General features: G+C 40.1%; 2 protein-coding genes across 3 annotated transcripts in view; one reads left to right on the top strand and one right to left on the bottom strand.

The window, feature by feature from the left end:
* The first annotated feature begins 810 nt into the window (after positions 1-810).
* ankrd33bb (ankyrin repeat domain 33Bb) lies at positions 811-8,793 on the top strand. Its single transcript, XM_062429399.1, has 5 exons — positions 811-1,305; positions 4,712-4,841; positions 7,473-7,613; positions 7,821-7,984; positions 8,140-8,793. Exons 1-5 carry the CDS (start codon positions 811-813, stop codon positions 8,791-8,793), a joined length of 1,584 nt encoding a protein of 527 aa, XP_062285383.1.
* Positions 8,794-18,349: 9,556 nt separating this feature from the next.
* The window catches only part of ctnnd2b (catenin (cadherin-associated protein), delta 2b), a 136,184-nt gene continuing 135,278 nt past the window's right edge, over positions 18,350-19,255 (bottom strand). For both annotated transcript variants that reach the window (XM_062428552.1, XM_062428553.1), the window contains one exon: positions 18,350-18,613. In XM_062428552.1, coding sequence (XP_062284536.1) covers positions 18,350-18,613 — 264 coding nt within the window. The remainder of the gene's footprint in view (positions 18,614-19,255) is intronic.

Consider the following 19,255-nt stretch of genomic DNA (forward strand, 5'->3'; position numbering starts at 1 on the left):
GTCAGTTCAAGGAAAGTCTCTCATCCCATTGCTGGCCATCATCAAAGAAAGCCCAGTGTTCCTCCACGGGCAAACACAGGATTAGTTGCTTAGTGCTGTAAGTGGTGACTGTAACTGTTCCAACAAAGACGACTGCCTTTTCTTCTACTTTCAAGAGGGCAGATACAGCTTTGACTTCTCATCAAGACTGGAAATTTTATCAAAAGGAGCCTGTCTGGTTTCCTGACGCCATGATCATATGATGTGATGGATGAGGTTGGTGGTGCCTTTGCATGGACTCGCACGGAATTGGGCAGTGGCTTTTCCACAGTTTATAACTCATGGATACTATTGGGTTTGTCATACTCTGTGGATTTTAAAATGCCATGTGGACAAACTCATTAAAGAGGAAATCTTGTGGAATTTCATTTTTATTTTCTCTCTTTGGTCACTTCACCAGTCCAGAGTTAATATCTCAGATGAGGCATATGACGGACCATACCTCTCTTGATAATAACTTCTCCTTGAGTTCTGGGAATTTGTAACCTTCATGGCTACCTGAGAAGATTGATGTAACAATGACAGAGGGTCAGCAGCAGATGCAATGATCTCATGCATCCCCTGTAACCTCTGGTGACCCATATCTGTTGGGAAACCTGACAGAGACGTAAACAGAAAAAGGTCATACGCCTGGCAGAATTCAATCCTGTGTCAGGTAGGATGAGACACCATATTGCGGTGGGCTGGTGGACATAAACTCTAGGTCCTCCTAGAGGTGTCCTGGAACCCAGCAATTATTCAAAGACGTGAGTGGGGGGAGGGAGGGGTTAAATGGTGTTAATAACGGAGGAGCAAAGCGAAGGCACAAAACTTCAAGGGAATGGAGTGGCTAAAGGAGTTGGTCTGGGCGAGACTGAGTTTAGGAACAATAAAGTGGCTCCGGAAACATCTTTTATGTCCATCATCGAGACTGATGAAGATGATGATAAGTGTGAGGCGTCAGGACAGGACAATAATGATGACTCTGCACTTGATTACAAGCAAAATTACTGGGAGGATGATGACGATGTATACCAGGAGTTTGATGAGCTGGACTTTGATGCCCTGCCAGATTGCTCCGATACACGGAGCATTGTCTCGGACGATTCCTTCTATCCCCACGACAATTCATTCATGTCTCGAATGTACCGCTCACCAAGCCCTGAAACACCCGAGCCCATCTCCTTCTTCAATGCCTGCTGCAATAACAACGCCATAATTGTCAAGATTATGATCAGACAAGGCGTGACTGAGGAGGAAGTGAGGGAGACAGATAGAAACAGAAGAGTAGGTGTCTGGGTTCTTCAAGTTTTGATGAAATGTTTAATTTTGATGTAATGATAAGATCAGGAGGTAGTTTCAGGGGTTGTTTCTTTTAAACTTTCACATTGCCAACCTGAGAATGAACCTAAGAATCCCAATGTCTTTCACTGGATGGTTTGCTCATAAAAGTTAAAACAGGTGAATATTAGATCTTAAGGGATTATAGCAGTTTTTTCATATAATGCTGCACAGTTTTTTTTTTAAATTTAATTCAACAACTTTACAGGCAGCCAATGATTTCCAATCATGTCCACATGCTATGAAAAACAATTAGCAGACTCTTGTTTCTATTGACTCTTCTTCTGTGCATTCCTTCACAACTATAATAAACTTACTAGAGTGAATGTTATCTCTGCATAACATTTTCTCCAAAGTTATGAAGTCAATTGATTTTCATATTGTATGGACATGAATGGAAGCCAATGGCTGCTTGAAGTATAGGAAAAATTGAAACACAGCAGCATAGATTTCAGAAAAATCAGCTGTAATGAGTAAACAAACATTGTAACAATGTCACAGTGGTCCCTTAAACTGTGTTCATATATTCTGAAATCATTACTAGTTAAAGGGTTAAAAGCCAATAATTGCATTTGCAGCATCAGTACTACCATACCACCAGTACTGATCATCATGAGGAATGCCGTGTAGATGGACATATGGTGACATCTTGGTTAGCTTGTGATAAATGAGACAATCTATTTGAAATGGGAATTCTCTAGAACGTACGTTTCTGTTTGAAAAACCCTCATACAGTCACTGGAGGCCTGGAGTTGAGCAGTAGGTAGCTCTTTTAAGACCTGGGAAAACATTACTTAACCATTAAGAACTAGTTCCTTGGAATGGGAGCTACATTGAAGGCCACTACATTGAATTGACACTCAGTACAATTTTTAGCCTTTTGAATTTTCCATTGTAAACAGTGAAGAGTTACTGTCACTACCAATACCTTTGATAGATCACTCAGAACTCTTCATCTGTTGCGATTTTGTGATTGTGAAAAAACAATCATTCTAGTCTTAAAAAGTGTCTGTGGTCATGATACTTACAGTCCCATAATCGATCAATTTAAATCCAATAACTGGTATGTGATATTATGGCGCAATAAAAGACATTAAGGACTTGGACCCCGAGTGAACTCACCCGCAGTCATATCAGGTATTGTGTTCTGGTCTGAGCGTGCTGCGGCTCATGAACATCAGCGAGCCAATGAGGGTCAAGAGAGGGGGCATCAGAGCAGTTGGTTAAGTCTCAAGTGACAGATGGGGAGTGTAAACGGTATAGCTTGTCATCAGGGCTCAGCTTTTAAAGAACTCGCTAAGACATTGCCCTGAGTACTAGGGTAAGAGATACTGTATGCTATTAAAGCTACGGGTCAGACAGAGAAGCTTCTTCCTGGACTATGACAGTAACCTGTTGGTACATATATAATTGTGCTGACATAGCTTTGCTGCCATGGAAATAAGCATTGGGATACTGAACCCAACAATGGCTTTATTATCAGCAACCTTAAATGAGTGGTTTCAAATATAAATATAATATGCTCTCCCAGCATCGTAACAGAATATCTCTTTGTGCAAGACTGAGTTTAATTTTAAATTAAATTAAACAACTTTGTTGTTTGTTGTTTGTTGTTTAGCTGATTTGTAACATGCAGCGAATGCTCTCAATCTTCTTAGTTATGACAATGGCTGTGTCTCATATTTGTAAGTCTGGAGACAAAGTTTGGAACTAACTTTGAATTTATGAATTCATCATTGTCGATTAAAATATTGAATTGGTCATTCAGCTCTGTGGCTGTACAGCCTTGTACATACAGCTATTAAAGACTCATTGCGCAACAGTTCAGGATGCAGTGTGGCGGCTGTAGACAAGATTAGTCTGTTTATAATTGGGAAGTTATAATTTATTAAATGGCATATCTCATTCGGAAAAACTGACAGGGCAGGCTACAGGAAAACTTTAGGAAACTGGAAACTGGTATCACAGCTGGAGACACAAAGTATGTTTGTAAAGTCTTTCTACAGGCTTTCCAGGAGGAGATATATTAGCACTTTTGCATCACTGTAACAGAAGAAGTCAGTTAATCACTCACTGGTACCGAGTTAACTGAAAAACAGGCTGTGCCCTGTGAAGGGAGGCACCCATGAGGATTTCAGGATGTTCCTTTTAACATGTCAGTTCATGAAAGATTTAGTTAATATTAAAAGGGAACTGTGCGGGAATCTGATAAATGGCTGTAAGTGAAGTCACTTGCTTGGTATAAAAATGGAGATATCTCTGGTTCTGATGAACTGATTTAAATGATTTTTTTTTTTTTTTTTTACAAAACTGTTCAAAGTTATAGGAGTGCAGAGCTATGTTGGTGGAGTGCTCTTTAAACATCTTTGAGATGTTAATGGATGGAACTCAGTTCTGATTTACTTTCTTTAACTAATTTTTTAAATCTTAAATGGTACATTCACAGCTTTGATCTGTTTTTCTCTTGGAACAATGGTGTCCAGGGGCAGAGTGGAATTGATTTTTAGCCCAGGATTTGAACAGCGGCCATGCCAATCACAGGAAGGGTGTTTGGCAAGTCAGGATGAGATTATAATGCTTATACCAGGTGTAAATGGGGTCAGAGTTTTAGTCCAGAGTTTTTCTATGACATGGAAGGATCCTAAAGGAGCAGTTTGGTCTTGCCTATAAACTGTATGATTGTTACAGTGCTTTCATTATTTGTCTTATTGGACTACTATCTTTCAGTAATGTTGGCGTGAGACCAATGCGCTTCAGGTTGGCTTCAACTTTAATCCAATGATGCCCAATTTAGTTTTGTTTACATCCGCAGGTTTTCAGGTGCTAAGGGATGTTCTAAGACCTTAATTTTGCCCTAATTGTCAAATACCACTCACTATTATTTGCAGTGTTCTAACTGTCCCAAAAGCTTGAAAATTCAACCCTTAGTTATCTTTTTGATTGGATAATAATTTACCACTAACCCTATCACTGACTGTGATTTAATAGCTATTATACTTTTAAATATGAGCAAATCAGCCAGCAGCATTTGTTAAGTGCTTGGCAATTGACCAATGTCCAGCTGGAAAGCCATGATTAGCCTGGGTTAACTGTCCATTACAGACTCACTGTCTGCCTGTTAGACACTGTCAAAAGCAGCCTTATACTCTCCTCGTAGGCAGGATGACTGATGAGCATTATTTCTTTTTATGAGAATCACTGCAATGGATTTCTCCTGTGAGGAAATACAGCTCCATAAAAAAAAAAGTTTCACTGTAGCCCAGAGAAACCATTTTAGTGTTTTTAAGAGCCAAAATCAATCACAGACAAAGAAAGAAAGAGAAAGAAACTCACTGTTGTTTCTGGGTTTCAGTCTGGCCTGATCATGGCGTGCTACCATGGCTACGTGGACGTGGTCATCGCCCTCTCTCAGTGCCCTTACATTGACATCAACTGGCAGGACAACGAGGGCAACACCGCTCTTATTACTGCAGCACAAGCAGGTAAACACACGCTATTAACACATCATTAAAATCCTGCATGTATTAGAACTTCTCTCTGATAAAGAATCAAGCTTTTAAGGTGAGACTAGGTAACTTTTGCTGCTACAGCCCTATTTGGATTTGTGTCCGGAAGTTTATAGTGGCTAATGTCACGTTAATCTCAAAAGTAAAACAAGACATGAACAATTCCTACCTCACCAATAGACATGTTTCCTAATTGTCAACCTATTCCATATGCTCAGGTCACCTGAAGAGGTGTTTTTTTTTAAGCAGCTGGGTCAAAAGAATCTCAGGAAATGAAGATCAATTCCAAGTGCCATTGACCTTAATACAGAGGATATTCTGACTTATGCTCTTGTCAATAGTAGGAAAAGCACAGGTGTTACTAATAACATTAACAATGGTTCTGTTCTATTCAAGTGTCCCATTAAGTCATGACAGTGTGACGGTGAGTCATCAGCCATCATTAATTTAGTTATTTACACCTGTGATTTTCCAACTGTCACAAGCCAAAATGTCCTTTGTTTAAAATGCCTATTATACTGCAGTTATCATCAGTAAAATGTTATATTGTCCCACTTCAAATTAATGCCCACCTCTGACAGTAATGGACAACATGCAGGTGCCAGACAAGTTTAATAATTACACTTAAAGGTTTAATTAAACATTTATGCAAATATTCCCCATGTTTTCTTTATGAGTGTGACATAATAAGATCAATACCAGTGTCACCTGTGCACAGCATGACCAACATCAGTTTATCAGTTTGCCCCTGGCAGCCTTTTTGTGATGACATGACTAAAGGAAGTCACCTTACCTTCCTATTGATAGCCAAAAAAAAATCATTACAGCACATAAATACCCCTAAAACCTAAAATTAGTGAGCTTTAGAGGTGATGGAAGGTGTATTCTTTAATTTAAGACTAAGTCAAGCTAAGCTAATTGCCTCCTGGCTACTACTCTATGCTTAACACTATACCTCGCTAAGCTGGAAAAGTTGGGGTATCAATGAAAGCAAAATGCAACAAAGTGTGATAGAATCCGATTTAGCGAATTAAAACCGGAAATAGGCCTGTGGCCTACTGTATATACATGTAAAAGTCCATGGAATTGCGCTGAAGACATGAAACTAGCAGCAGACAAGTTTCGTGATCAGGAAGTGAGGAGACTAGCACTTCTCAAATGAATACAAACAGTAAATTCCATATTTACATGATGTTTTCACATCATTTTTATACACTATTTTTCCACCACTGGTGCTTCTTGCTGTGCCTGCTTTCTTTCTGTAACAGTAAAATTGCAAATCCACTCAAAGGTAATGGAATCATCTTTTGCAAGTTTCTGTTAAAGTGCTCACTTAAGAGTTATAGTCTTTTACAACAAGATTCTGTAGAGGTGTCACTTAGTTGTTCCTTATTTTTCCCCCATCATTTACAACACTGAAAGAGACCCATTTAGCATTCTTCAAAAGTATCCACTAAAATCCAACAGTTACACAACCAGTTATCAGATATTTATCACTTAAGATACATAAAACATCTCTAAAATGATCACAAGAAATACATCACATCTGTTCCACAATTTCTGTGTCCATTTAGAGACTTTTTCTTCTATAAGATCTCTCAATGAGGCATGTTATCTTGCATACTTTCATGTTTCTTTTCTTTTGATACATTATTTAGAGTGGAAGAAGTTTTATAGTGGGAAAATGAATCAGAGACTTTCAAAATTGGCCCAAATTAAAAGTAAGGAGAATATTATGAGGTCTGGTGCTTCCAATCGCAAGAGTCAGTGTTATTTGCTGGCATTAAGTAGTACTATCACAAGTAATTTCATAGTGATGCAGCCACATCTCATCTGCTAACGATGATGAATGGCTCACTGTGGTCTGTGATGAATAGCCGCAGACTACTCTTCATTTTCTGCTTCATTAAAAGGAGTATTGATCTCCTTTCATGACAAAGTACTCTGCAACACCTCAGGGAAACAGGTGCCTGAGACTGTGAGTCCTCTACAGCAGAGTCCTCGAATATATGAGCAGAAAAACTCACCTGAAAACCCCTCACTAACATAAAAAAGTGTCTAGACATGAGTTGGGAATAAACATGGATTAGCTTCCAGTATTAACCAACATACTCATCCTTCCATTCAACTACACTTCTGTTTCTAGCTGTGTCTCCTTGATGGATTCATGTTCTGCATAAAAACTATGTATTGTGCTCATCACTGGATTTACACAATAAGAAAGTCAGGTTGAAAACATTTAGATTTTGTCAGATTGTTGGATTCTTAAAGTTACTAAGACTGTTGGACTTACCGAACCAGCACTTTGTTTGACGCATACTGAGGCCTTTACCTACAACATGTTTCCCTGGGGCTTTTATTTTGTAGCAGTGAGACTGAAAGTAGAAAGGTGACTAGACTTTAATATTGATTTTTTTTCTTAAATAAGAGTGTGGGACAAATGGGAAATATGGTTGAGGAAGTTAAGTTTGATTGATGATGATGCAATCTTTCAATCAATGCGTCAGTGTAGTTAATCTAAGCAGGATTTGCCACTTGACCTAAATTAAACTTGATCTAAATTTGGGAAACCCTGTGTAACACGTCCCTGTTTTTTATGGTCTACAGGTCATGTGTACATCTCTAACTACCTGCTCAACTACTTCCCTGGGCTGGACATTGAGAAGAGGAACTGTCATGGTTTCACAGCTTTGATGAAGGCTGCTATGCAAGGCCGGGCGGAATGTGTCAGATCTCTCATGCTGGCTGGTAAAATACAGAGAAACATTCCCCACTTAAAACAACTTAACACCCGGTTGAAATACGCATATACTGTCTTGGGCCACTTGCTTGTCAATGGAGTCTCCATTGTACAAGCAAGTGGGAACTACATCTATTAGATGTGTGAATTTTGTTGATGTATTAAATGAATATACAAATGTAAAGTAGATCACTCCCATGAATCTTTGTTTCCAGGAGGTGATGTGCAGGCACAGAGCAACAGCCGCAGCATGACACCCAGAGAGTGGGCTCTCTTTACTGGTCGATATGAGACGGCCAACATGATGCATCAAGTGATGGCGAGGCCCTGTGCTGAGCAGTTCTCTGACACCTTCTCCATGGAGTGGCCCATGCTGGAGGTTAATAAATTGACTGTGACTTGCACAATTCATCATGACATATGACATATGTTAATTTCCCTGTGGGAAATGTAATACAAGGATTGAAAATCTGCTCTTTTAAAAGTTGATTCCTTTGCTCAACAGTGTAATCTTCTGTTTTGGCTCTTCTGCAGGAGCTGGTGGCCAAGGCCCAAGAGCCAAAGTCCTGCTGGAGGCAGTTGATCAACTTCTTTTCCTGTTGCTCTTATAGGTTTTACATCCACAACAAGGTAAATCCTGTGGATGATGGTGTTCTCGACCATATGGTGCGGGTCACTACCAGTATTAGCAGTCCGCTTATTGCCCCAGTTTGCCGGACGGTGAGCCCAGGCAGCCCACCCTGCATCGGAAAACGCCGCTACGCGGTGCAGGAGATCCTCAGGAGGCAACGGGTGGCTGAGCTCAAGCGTATGGGCCCAGATAGACTGAACAACTACAAGAAATTTTTCCAGAACTCACGGGTCCTCCTCATCCCCAAGACGAGGGATCGGAGGGCCAGCCTTCAGCCTCAGCTGCTGAGCGAAATGGCTGCAGTGTCCACGGTGGCCATAAGACGAGCAAGTCTCCTGCCGCTCAATTTGTTGAGGAGGAGCAGTGTGCGGCCAGGCATCACGGTGCCCAAGGTGAGGCTCTGCAAGGCCCCAGCTCCCAGCTACAAACCGGAAAAACTCAGAAGAAACAGTGACTACAACCAGCTCCAGCTCCCCAATTGGGATTACAAGATGAAGAAAATAGAGAGAAAGAAAGAGGAGGAGAGGAAAAGACTGTTACTGACAAGGAGGAGATGAGGGAAAAGGGAAAAAAGAGGAGTACTGTGCTCACATTATCTGACAAAGCAAAGCATGACTTGCTGCAGCTTCAAAGAGGTTGAGTGTGTCATGTTGAAAAACCCTCACATGGATCTTTCAGCACAGTGTTGCGGCACTGGAAAAATTAACCTAAAGAAGTGATTCTGTTAATGTGAAAATAACGACTAATATGTGTTTGCTGAGATTGCAGACATTTTTGATTTGTTGCCTGGTTCCTACTTGAATTTGTGGTGCAATGTGGAAACTACTGAAGCTCAGTACCACATAGTTTTTGTAATTCCTTCTGACAGAAGATGTTTTTTCCATGTCAGCAGTTTATATTCATGGTACATTCAATGAAGTTGCAAAACAACAAAAGAAGACACAGTGTCTGGGCTTCAGTATGCTTCAAACAAAGTTAAATCATGACGATCAAGAAGGTTGGGAAACCCTGGTCTTAAGGGCCTGATATAGTCGAAAATGGATGCAGACGGTGGATCTATTAGGGTCTGTTAATACTCAGTTGAATTGGAATTCCAATCTCAGAAATCCAACTTTGGAACATTACCAAACTATCCAAAATTGTGTGATTGAATGAATATGAATATGATTCAATAAGGTTACACTACAAGTATATGCAAAAGCCTCACCTTTAAAAGGTACCCTGTGGAAGTTTTGACCACTAGTAGCACCATGTAACAATATTTCTTAGTCAGGAAAAAAAGGCATTCCACATGTTTGTTAGGTCTCAAGAACATACCATACAAAAACACTGAATGTTAGCATATATTTTTGGGGTTTACAAGAAAACTTCACAGGGCAGCTTTAAGTGCACCAATTAGCGAAAATTATAAATACTTTTGACCTAGTTTGTTTCGAACATATTGAACCCTTGAAAAAGGCCATCCTTTGGAAAAACAGGAGTAGATGAGAGAAGAGGAAAAAAGAGGAAAGTTCCATCAACAGATTAGATAATATTCTGAATTGGAAATAATAAGTAAAGAACAGATTAGGTAAACGGTTAAACAAAGTGAAATGTGATGGCAGAATTTGCTGGAGGAAAATCAAGAGGGCAGAAACGGGTCTTGAGAGCCGGTTGGAGGGATTTCAGCAGATGGAGAGAAGAGCTCTGACATGGCCAAATGAAGACTTGTGGCCGGCTGCTACGGCAGATTGCAAACTGGAAAAAATCACTGAGCAACGCAGGAGGAAACCAAGAAGCCATTTTACAATGATGCATAGTACAACAGGTATTTGCATGGAAGGGAAGAGCTTATGAACAGTATTTCACTACTGAGCTAAGGAGCAGGCTCACACAGGCTTTGTAAAAGGCTTTGTGGAGAATTGGAAAGGCAGAGCCAGAAATAAACAGCTTAGTGCTGTACTGACTTGTACATTTGGAGTATGCATTTCTTGCTTTGTGCGTACAGGAGGAAGTCGGAGGACCACTATTAGCTCTTCCTGTGTGACGTGATGCGTATTTTGATTTCGCACTGAAAAGGCAGTGGTAAAGCTTTTTTTTCTCTTTTTTGTTTTTTTTTTTACAAAATACAAATATATTGAATATATTGCTACAAAAGTAATATACATATATAAAATATGGCACTTTAAATACTTTTTAATATGAAAACTTCTGTAAAAAAAATGGATAGAGTGGGTTTATGAGGATGTACTGTTTTTCATATCACCCTCTAGTGGGAACCAGTGGAATTGCAACACAACTTGTCTGGTACAGCCCTCCCCTCAGGTTCCCTTCAGTTACGCCCGTTGATGCCTGATGCTAAGCTAATTAGTGCCCACTAGAAATTCATATAAATAAATTATATTGCAATTGCGGCTGTAAATCATTTTTGATTTATTACGGTCATATTTTGCTGTGAGGCAGGACAAATGCGCCTTTAATAATTAATCTGTCATGACACTTTCAGACTTCAGTAAAATGCTAGTAAACTATGCAATGCCAAAGTGACAAATGAACTCTGTACTCTTATATACTGTAGAACTATTTGTCTAAGGGCTGAACTAAACTGGTCTGGACCACAGTGTACTGGAGACATAAAGCCAACCTGCATGGATTTCTGCCAAAAACTGTCGCACAAGACAAAATATGATCGATTTATTGAATTGTTAATTTGTTCAGCTACTGAGCATCTGAACATATTTGGTACTTGGATGTTGACAGGGTGGAGATACAACGCTGGATTGGGATTCAAAAGCACCAATGTCTCATTCATGATTCATGAACTTCAAAACAGTTCAACAAACTTGTAATTTTATTAACTAAATGAATGACTGGAAGCAACAATGCAAACAACGGAAAACCAAATCATCAATAATGCCACATTCATTAGATTGAAACTGTTAATGGCCTGGTAGATACATCAGTCTATCCTCCAGTTCTCATAAAAATATTGTAATTATATACATTCCTGTGTGTCAACAGGGCGCTTTTTTACTTTTACTGTAATTATGTATAAAAAAGTACAATTTTCCAGTGATATATATCTAAAAATACTGATATGTATTTTCAATAGGGATTTTGAAAAGTAAATTACAGTCAGTTTCATGCCTATCTTTGTAATGTTGTTCAAAGAGAAATTGTACAACGACATTTTTGCATAAAGCCTATAATTGTGTCTCTCTCCTTTTTTTCCACAACACACACACAGTTTATCCAAATGACTGTTGGCTGCAATGATGCTGCACAACTGAAAAATCACTTGAATATTACTGAAGCAGTCCTTCCACAATAATGCTGTTATTATGAAAAGTAGTCACTTATTATGTATAACTAATTCAGCGCAGCAGTTAAAAACGTTTGCCAGCAAACCGAAATGTGTGTTCAGCAGGAATTTTCGAATTACCAAATAATTTTCTTCTGGATGACTTGAACCATTTGAATGTGCATATAGGAAGAATTGTACAAGTATAGGTAAAACTGTGCATGGTGTTTTGTGTATTACCAGGCCAGCTGACAGTCTTGCTTGGGTCCGGGACGAGATAATCTTAGATGGGCCCCCACGCACCCGGATCTCTCCTTTTCCCTTGCTCCTCTGCTCTTCCTCTCCTCTCCTCAGTGTTGGGGAAGCTACTTTGCAAGCATAGCTTGTAAAATTACATGTAGTTCAGCCTGGCAGTAGTTTGAACAAACTACCATTTCTACCCCTAGAGAAATGTAGTTTGTAAAACTACAGCTAAAAAAAGTAGCTTTAGCAACTACTTATACTCATTATACTCATTTAACTCAGCGTTAAATAAATCAACATGTGGTGTATATGAAACTAAATATAATAGCCTACAAAAAATTCACATGCCAGCAGAAATATGCCTCTCAACTCAGTTTTATTTTTTTAAAGAAAAAAAGCTGACATGTTGGTCAACATACTGTAGGTTCACCGTAGACATGTTGGGTATTCTATAGATATGTTGGGTAATATAAAGAGAAAATGAAAATCCTACCCCAATACCCACATGTAAATCAGAAATGTAAATCAGTCTACAAAAAATGTAATAAAAAACCCCAAAAGGTAGACATATTCTAGATCGGTGTGTCTTCTACAACAATGTTGGCATGTCATGACATGATTCATGCCTTTTTTCAAAAAAAAAATTTTAATTAACATTTATATTATATAGGTCTTTTTTTAATAAAAAATATTTCATGTGCAGGTGGTCGAGTGGTTAGAGCACATGCCATACGCTGCTAAATAAAGGCGTCCATGCCAACAAAATCTTAAAAAAATAAAATAATAATATTTCATGTTATTGACCAAAATTGTAGTTTGTAAATTGAGTAGTTTAACTACAAAAAATGACCCAAAAAGTAGTTGAAATACTTGACGCAGCACAACATATGAATGTAGTTTAACTACCAGCAAGTTACAGCTAATTGTAGTTAAGCTATGAAGTTCAACTACATGTAGTTTAAGTCTCCCCAACACTGCCTCTCCTCTGCTCTTCCTACTCCTACTCTATCAGACTCGGTCATTTTAGTTGGCCATAATGCAGGATCGCTGAAATTAAATGTCTGATCAGTCTCTGATCCATCCTGCTCAGACTCTCTGCGGGGGGCAGCGGGCCCCTCCCGCTCCACTGTGACTCTCTTCTCTCTCACCGGTAGCCTGACTCTGTCCCTCCGTTGCGGGGCAGCTCTCCCGCATCACTCTCTCGGTCACCTGACTGCAGCTGGAGCTCTCTCCTCTCTGACGGAGCTACCAAACTCAACTGTTTCTGTCAAAGATAACGTGTTGTGTCAGGCTTTTATACAAGCTAATGGACGTTAACATTAGAGCTGGCCAGTTAGGTTACGTTACAAGGCTGTCGGTAAACGTTGGCTGCGCTGTTTCTTACCTTGCTCTACGTTGACTTTACTAGTTCCAGCTTCACCGTCACCACCTTTTTTAAAAATATTTGTTTAGAAAAGGCCTCTAAGGCCTCTATTTTCTTTTTCTTCTCTTCTTCTCTTTTCTTTACTTTTCTGAGCACCGGACTTGGGCTGACCGGACATTTTTAGCGTTTGTCCCCCCCCTATCGGCGGGCGTGTGTATTACCATTGTGAATACCATGGACAGATTTGATGGACCCATTAATTATACTGGGGAACTTAGTTTCCAAACTTTGTCTTAACAAATACAGTATACTAGCAGAAAGCTTGAGCCACTATTTATCTACTCATGCTGTTCTTAACTGTAGGTGTCCTGCAAAAAGTGTTTGTGGTGTACCTGAGATAAGGAAAAGGACGCAGTGTGTAGTCCTCCACTCATTTCTGTAGCAGCGGATGACGTCTCACTTGGGCTTTGTTCTGTGCTCCAACAGTGCATGTGTAATGGAAAAAGAAACGACCAAACCCTGAGCTCTCAAAGATAACAATCTGTGCCTGTGGTGTGGTGATTCAATCTGCAGCATGCCATGCAGAACAGGCCTAACAGACTAAAATGGCCGCCACCCTGACCTGTTGTGCACTTTCTCTAATGACCACTAGAGAGCACCCATGACCCTTTAAATGTTAATATGCTGCAGTTGCATGTAGCATTAAGGTACACTTGTGCTCACAGGTACAGCACCAGGCAAAAGTTTGGACCCACCTTGGTGTGTCCAAACTTTTGATTGGTATTATAGGTGCAAGCATTTATCTGCAAACATGAAAGGGCAACACGTACACACTCATACAAACACACACAGAGCCTAGAAGTGGAGATTATTTCACGAGTGGCCTGAAACTACATTTGAAAATGGTCCAGTCTGTCTCCTGTGATGTACTGGAAAGCTCTTCTCAGCTGCTTAATGAGAAACTGCATTATCCAGAGTTTCCATGCGTGGGAGATGAGGTCCATTTGCATATATAGAGCAGTTAACAATGACTTATGTGTTCAAATCAAACTTAACCCTAACCCTTTAGTTTTTTTTTTGTGTTACATGGGTGTTTTCACTCAGACATGTTTCAGTCTTGGGTAGTGGTCTTACCGATTACAGTCTTTGCTTGCAAAGTCCAGTTGGCTCATAGCAGACTGGAGAGGCTGCTTTGTTGCCAGGCAGCTGTCAGTTCTGTATAGAGACGTAAAAGGCATTTACAAAAGCAGGTAATGCTTATTTTCCACAGTGTGTCTTTGCCATATACAGTAACACCCACTTGTGTTTTGAAGTGTAGCTTTATCCAAAAGTGTCTGCAAAGATATCATATTTCATACATTTAGGCACAGTATTCCTATCACATTTAAAATGTAGATCCTACAGACTACTAAGTATCACAGCTGACTATTAACAGCAGTAATATGAAAAATAATGACTGGGCACTAGTTTTGTGTATTGACTGCAGTCCAGACTTGGTCTCAGCCCTATTACGAGTTGATTTTGGCTTGATCTCCAACCTGTTTGCATTTGGGTTTATGTCAGAATCGACTCAAGTGGTCTTGACTGCACCTGAGTTTTGAGAGTCAGTTGCTGCGTGATAACTTTTTGTAATGTAATAGATAAATATTCATCACTTTTTATTATTTTAATGTCTGCTTATATTTCTTCTGAGTGCAATTTTCCAACAACATAACAGATCACTGCACTGCTTTCTGGCAAATGACCATCAGTTTCCAGATGTTAGAGCATCCTTGGATGCATCACCAAAGGGGGGTTTGAAAATGGTCCCCCTGACAAACTATATCACCACATAACTAAAACCCACTCAACAACATCTTTGGTGTGATTGATTAGTTGTCTCTGGCTAGTTTGAAGGAATTAGCTACTACCGCGGCTTGAAGTGCCTCCAAGTGCAATACCACTGACAGCTGCTAGATGTTCCAGCTGACTCCCATTTAAAAAGTGTCAACTTCTCTCTAGAAATACTAAGTGCACCTTTTTTTTGGTCTTAAGTGTCAATCTCTAAATTCTCGCCTTCTAATAGGTTTGTTGGTGGTCATTTTGGAAATGAATGCTCTGTTAATAAGTTAATGTTAATTTGAAGACTTATCGTACCTTTGATGTCTGCTGTGTGGGGGTTGATTGACAGCGGTGATTGGATTGTGGCTCATCTGCTGCTCTCCCTGAGTCGGACTATTGTTGCAATATTTTGCTAAGTTTAATGTTACTTGATTACGATACCTTTCCTGTTACCTGCAGCTAGCATTAGCGTGGGTTCAAGGGCATGGTTCCAGAGTGTGAAAGTCAACATTCACACTCCTTATTTGGAAGGTCCAGGCTCCAAATGGAAACGATGGTGCCGACCATAAGCAGCAACTCTGGGCTTCGAAAACCAACAGTTGACGACATACCTTGCTACATCCATCTTTATACAAGAACATGGTAAAAAGGGATAATCCTAATTAATGGTCAAAACATCTCTTGTAACACACTCAAACACACACTCAAAGAACATTTTTGGAAACAGAACAAACAACTCCAAAATTCAGAAGTTCTTCGATGGTCCGTTTATATTTTTTGGAGCAGTTGCAATCTGTTTGAGGCAATAGAAAGATTCACAATTCTCTTTTTAAAACACGTTTGGTCTAGCAACAAAAAGGTTACCAACGTTATATCTCCATACAGGTCTTATAGTCAGGTTTTCTGCCTAAGGATCACAAGGACATACATAACGTTGTCAGTTTCCAGATGCTCACTAACAAATACAGTACGTCTGTTTTTCATCCAGTGTTTTTCGTGGGGACAGTTTGCATTATGAGCATCAAGCATCAGAAGATGACCTCTAGGACTTCTAAACAGCAGTGGGTAGGGAGAACCAGGGTCTGTTGTCACAGTTTTACAATTTAGTCTTTCTCACTTAAAAAAAAACAAAAGGAAAAAATAAATTTAAAAACACATTAAGTTTCAGATTGACTGACGACAAAATAATCATGCATTCATGGGTGCAGCTTTTGTCATTTAGCATAATGAGACCAATTCATCAGACTGGGGTTTCATGCACAGGGAACACATTTCTTTTTTGGGATCAATCAAATTTGTGATTGTTCTCTGATTTGTGGTTTTCAAACAGTCACCTGTGACCTGATCAGAACTCATATCTGATAATCAATACTTTGTTATCGATGCAGGGGGTGACAAACATTTTGTGCACAGTTACAGTACAGACATATTGGAAATACTTCTCGCAGATGTAGCACCTTTTTTTCTTTCCCGACTGCTTCAGTGACAACGTGGATCCCTGGGCCCTGGTCTACTCTACTCCACATAGCAACAACATTACTACACAAAGTTGACAATTTAGTGTGTTGACCAGAAAATAAAAATGTGAACAAAATTCCTACATGTAGCTGTTTTTTTTCCATAATGTTGCTGCTATAAGTGACATCCACATCTGCACATAAAAAGTATATATTTATATTTATATAATATATATCCATACTCTATTAACAGTTTTGTCTACCATGAAGTTAGAATTGCCACCCATCTCTCAGAAAAGTTTTTTTTTTTTTTTTTTTGTACTTCAAACATTGATTATTTTACAACACAGAAATCAACTAACTTTGTACAACTTTGGAGGAAGCGAGGTTCCGCCCGGTCACAGTCCCTCCACGGTTTGCTTTTTTTTTTTTTTCTTGTTTTTTTTCTTTTTTCTCCCCAGTCCTGGAGCAGTTAGACAGTTTTCATCCCAGTAAAACACAGTTTAGAAAAACCAAAGCATTTACAAACTGGTGTCGTTACAACCGCAATGATGTTCAGCTGAAATCGAAGCTTCAGTTAAACTTGGACCCTTTTTACGCCCCCGAACATTTGCACCCACCCCCCCTGCCCTCATCAGCTAAGGGGATGTAACCCTTGTTTGGCACGGTTATATACACAATGAGCACTAGAAGAAAGGGCTCATGGGAACAAAAAGGGGTTTTGTGGTGTTAATGTGGAAAGATAGCCAGAGCTAGCCTCAAAAAGAGATTTTTTTCACAGAAAAGGCATCTGCTGCTCTTTCAGCCTTAACTTTGGCAGCCTGTTCTGTGACACTATCTGTAGGGCAGTAGAAGGAGCACCGTGACCCACAAGAATGATGCTTCAATACTCAATTATTATCGAATGTTTCATGTGTTGAAATCTGTCTGTAGCTGTGATTTGAGTTTTGAAAATCTGAGTGCAGACATTGTGTGTCTCAGGTGTGTGTCGGGGGAATAGTTAGTGAGAAAGTGAGGTGGACCCATGGCGAAGGCCTGACATGACACAGAAAATAGTGCTATGTACAGTACACAATGCATCTCCGTAAATGTACAGTGTACATCAAATACTATACAACCAGAATCGAGAATTAAAAAAGTAGAAACACAAAAAAGAAAAAAAGAAATAACCTGTTACAAATGACAGAGTCCAGAAGCATTCTTTGCCCAGAGGAGGATACAACACGCTGAAGCCATAGAGAGAAACAAACGTTTGTGTGACAGACGTTCTACATGTCCTACAGCTCTGCTTCTTGTGCTTCACATTACTACAGTCCATGTTACTATAGCACATATTTACAGGTTTCTCCCGGTCATCTCTGACACGTCCCGTTCGCCATCTGAAAACCTTCCATCCTCAAGTCCACTGATCCATTTTCCTCTTTCATTGTCCTTCTCCATCCCAATATACAGTATTTCCCACTCTTTCTATCACGCTTTTCCTTTTCATTCTCACTCTTTCATCATGTCTGTCCCTCTCACATTCTGTATCCAGAGGCCTTAAGGTGCAGGAGGTCTTTAACTTTCTGTCTGGAGTTGTTGATCACAAACTAAACACAGAAAGAAAATGTGTCCGTTGGTTCTGTTGGTGGTGTGCATGCACATGCATGGCTGCTCTTCTGCTCCCCTCCGGTCCTCCTTTGTCCCCTCTCCCTCCTCTCTCAAATGTCTCTTGAAAGGAGTTTGGTGTCCTGTCTCCTTTCTTTCACTCCATCCTCCCCTCCTTTGTCCTGCTACCTATGATGCTACTCAGGAACTACAGGGGAGGATGAGAAGGGAGGGAAACTGTGTCCTTTCATATTCTTTTCTCCACCTTTTAAAGTATCCCCTTTACCGTCCACTTTTCCTTCATCCATCCTCTCCCCCTTCTCCCTCTCCCTCTCCTCCTCCTCCTCCACCCGCTTCTCCCCTTAGACCCAGGAATCTGGTGAGGCTGGATAGTGGCTGGTCTCATAGTTGAGCTCGCTGTAGGGCCGCGAGGCTGAGTAGAAGTCTACATAGTTGCCGGTGGATTTGAGGCCCTGCAGGTGCATGTTGATGTCACCCTGCGGGGGGCGTCCTCCCGGGTGAACCTGGTTCTCGTAGAAAGCCTGGTCCTCAAAGTTGACGCTGTCGGGCGGGGGAGGGTTTTGGAAAGGAGGGTACGGTTCTGAAGGCAAGCCTTGAGAAGAGACCTGTGAAAGGAGCAAAGGTCATTAACGAGGCAAGATGATGATTATGATGGTTGTTTCAAAGCACTGTCGTTACGAAATGTCGATTTGATGAGCATCCATGTTCTGAACTCACCACTTAATAAAAGAAAAATACCAATAAAAGATTCATAGAAATAGATCCAATGAATTCCTTTTATGTGCAAACCTACTTGGGAATAAACCTGGTTGTGATTCTGACACTTAAAGCATTTAGAAATGCTGTAAATTGTAAACTTACATTTTCAGAAATAAATATAAATGTGACTCTGTCTTTATATTTCCGAAACTTTTTTCTAAATGCCACAGTCTGATAGACATCTGTCAGCTTCCACTAAAATAGAGCTAGCAGATGTAATAACAGTAACCTAGACAACAGTTTTACTCTAAAACTGAGACCTGAACCCTTGTTAAGACCTCGCCAAAGTGAACCTGGGTACAACCGCCAAATTTTAGACCTGAGGCCGAACCAAAACCCAAAGCTGTATTTTTGTTTTATGTCCTCCATAACTGACTGTTAGCTTGGCAGGTTAATGACAGGCATTAGCTGCTGTCTCTATTTCAGTTTTCCTACTGGGCTTCGTGTCTCTGCTTAGAGCAAAGGACACACAAGGATGCTGATGATTG

The sequence above is a fragment of the Scomber scombrus genome, chromosome 11 (genome assembly GCF_963691925.1).
Source record: "Scomber scombrus chromosome 11, fScoSco1.1, whole genome shotgun sequence".
Classification (NCBI taxonomy): domain Eukaryota; kingdom Metazoa; phylum Chordata; class Actinopteri; order Scombriformes; family Scombridae; genus Scomber; species Scomber scombrus.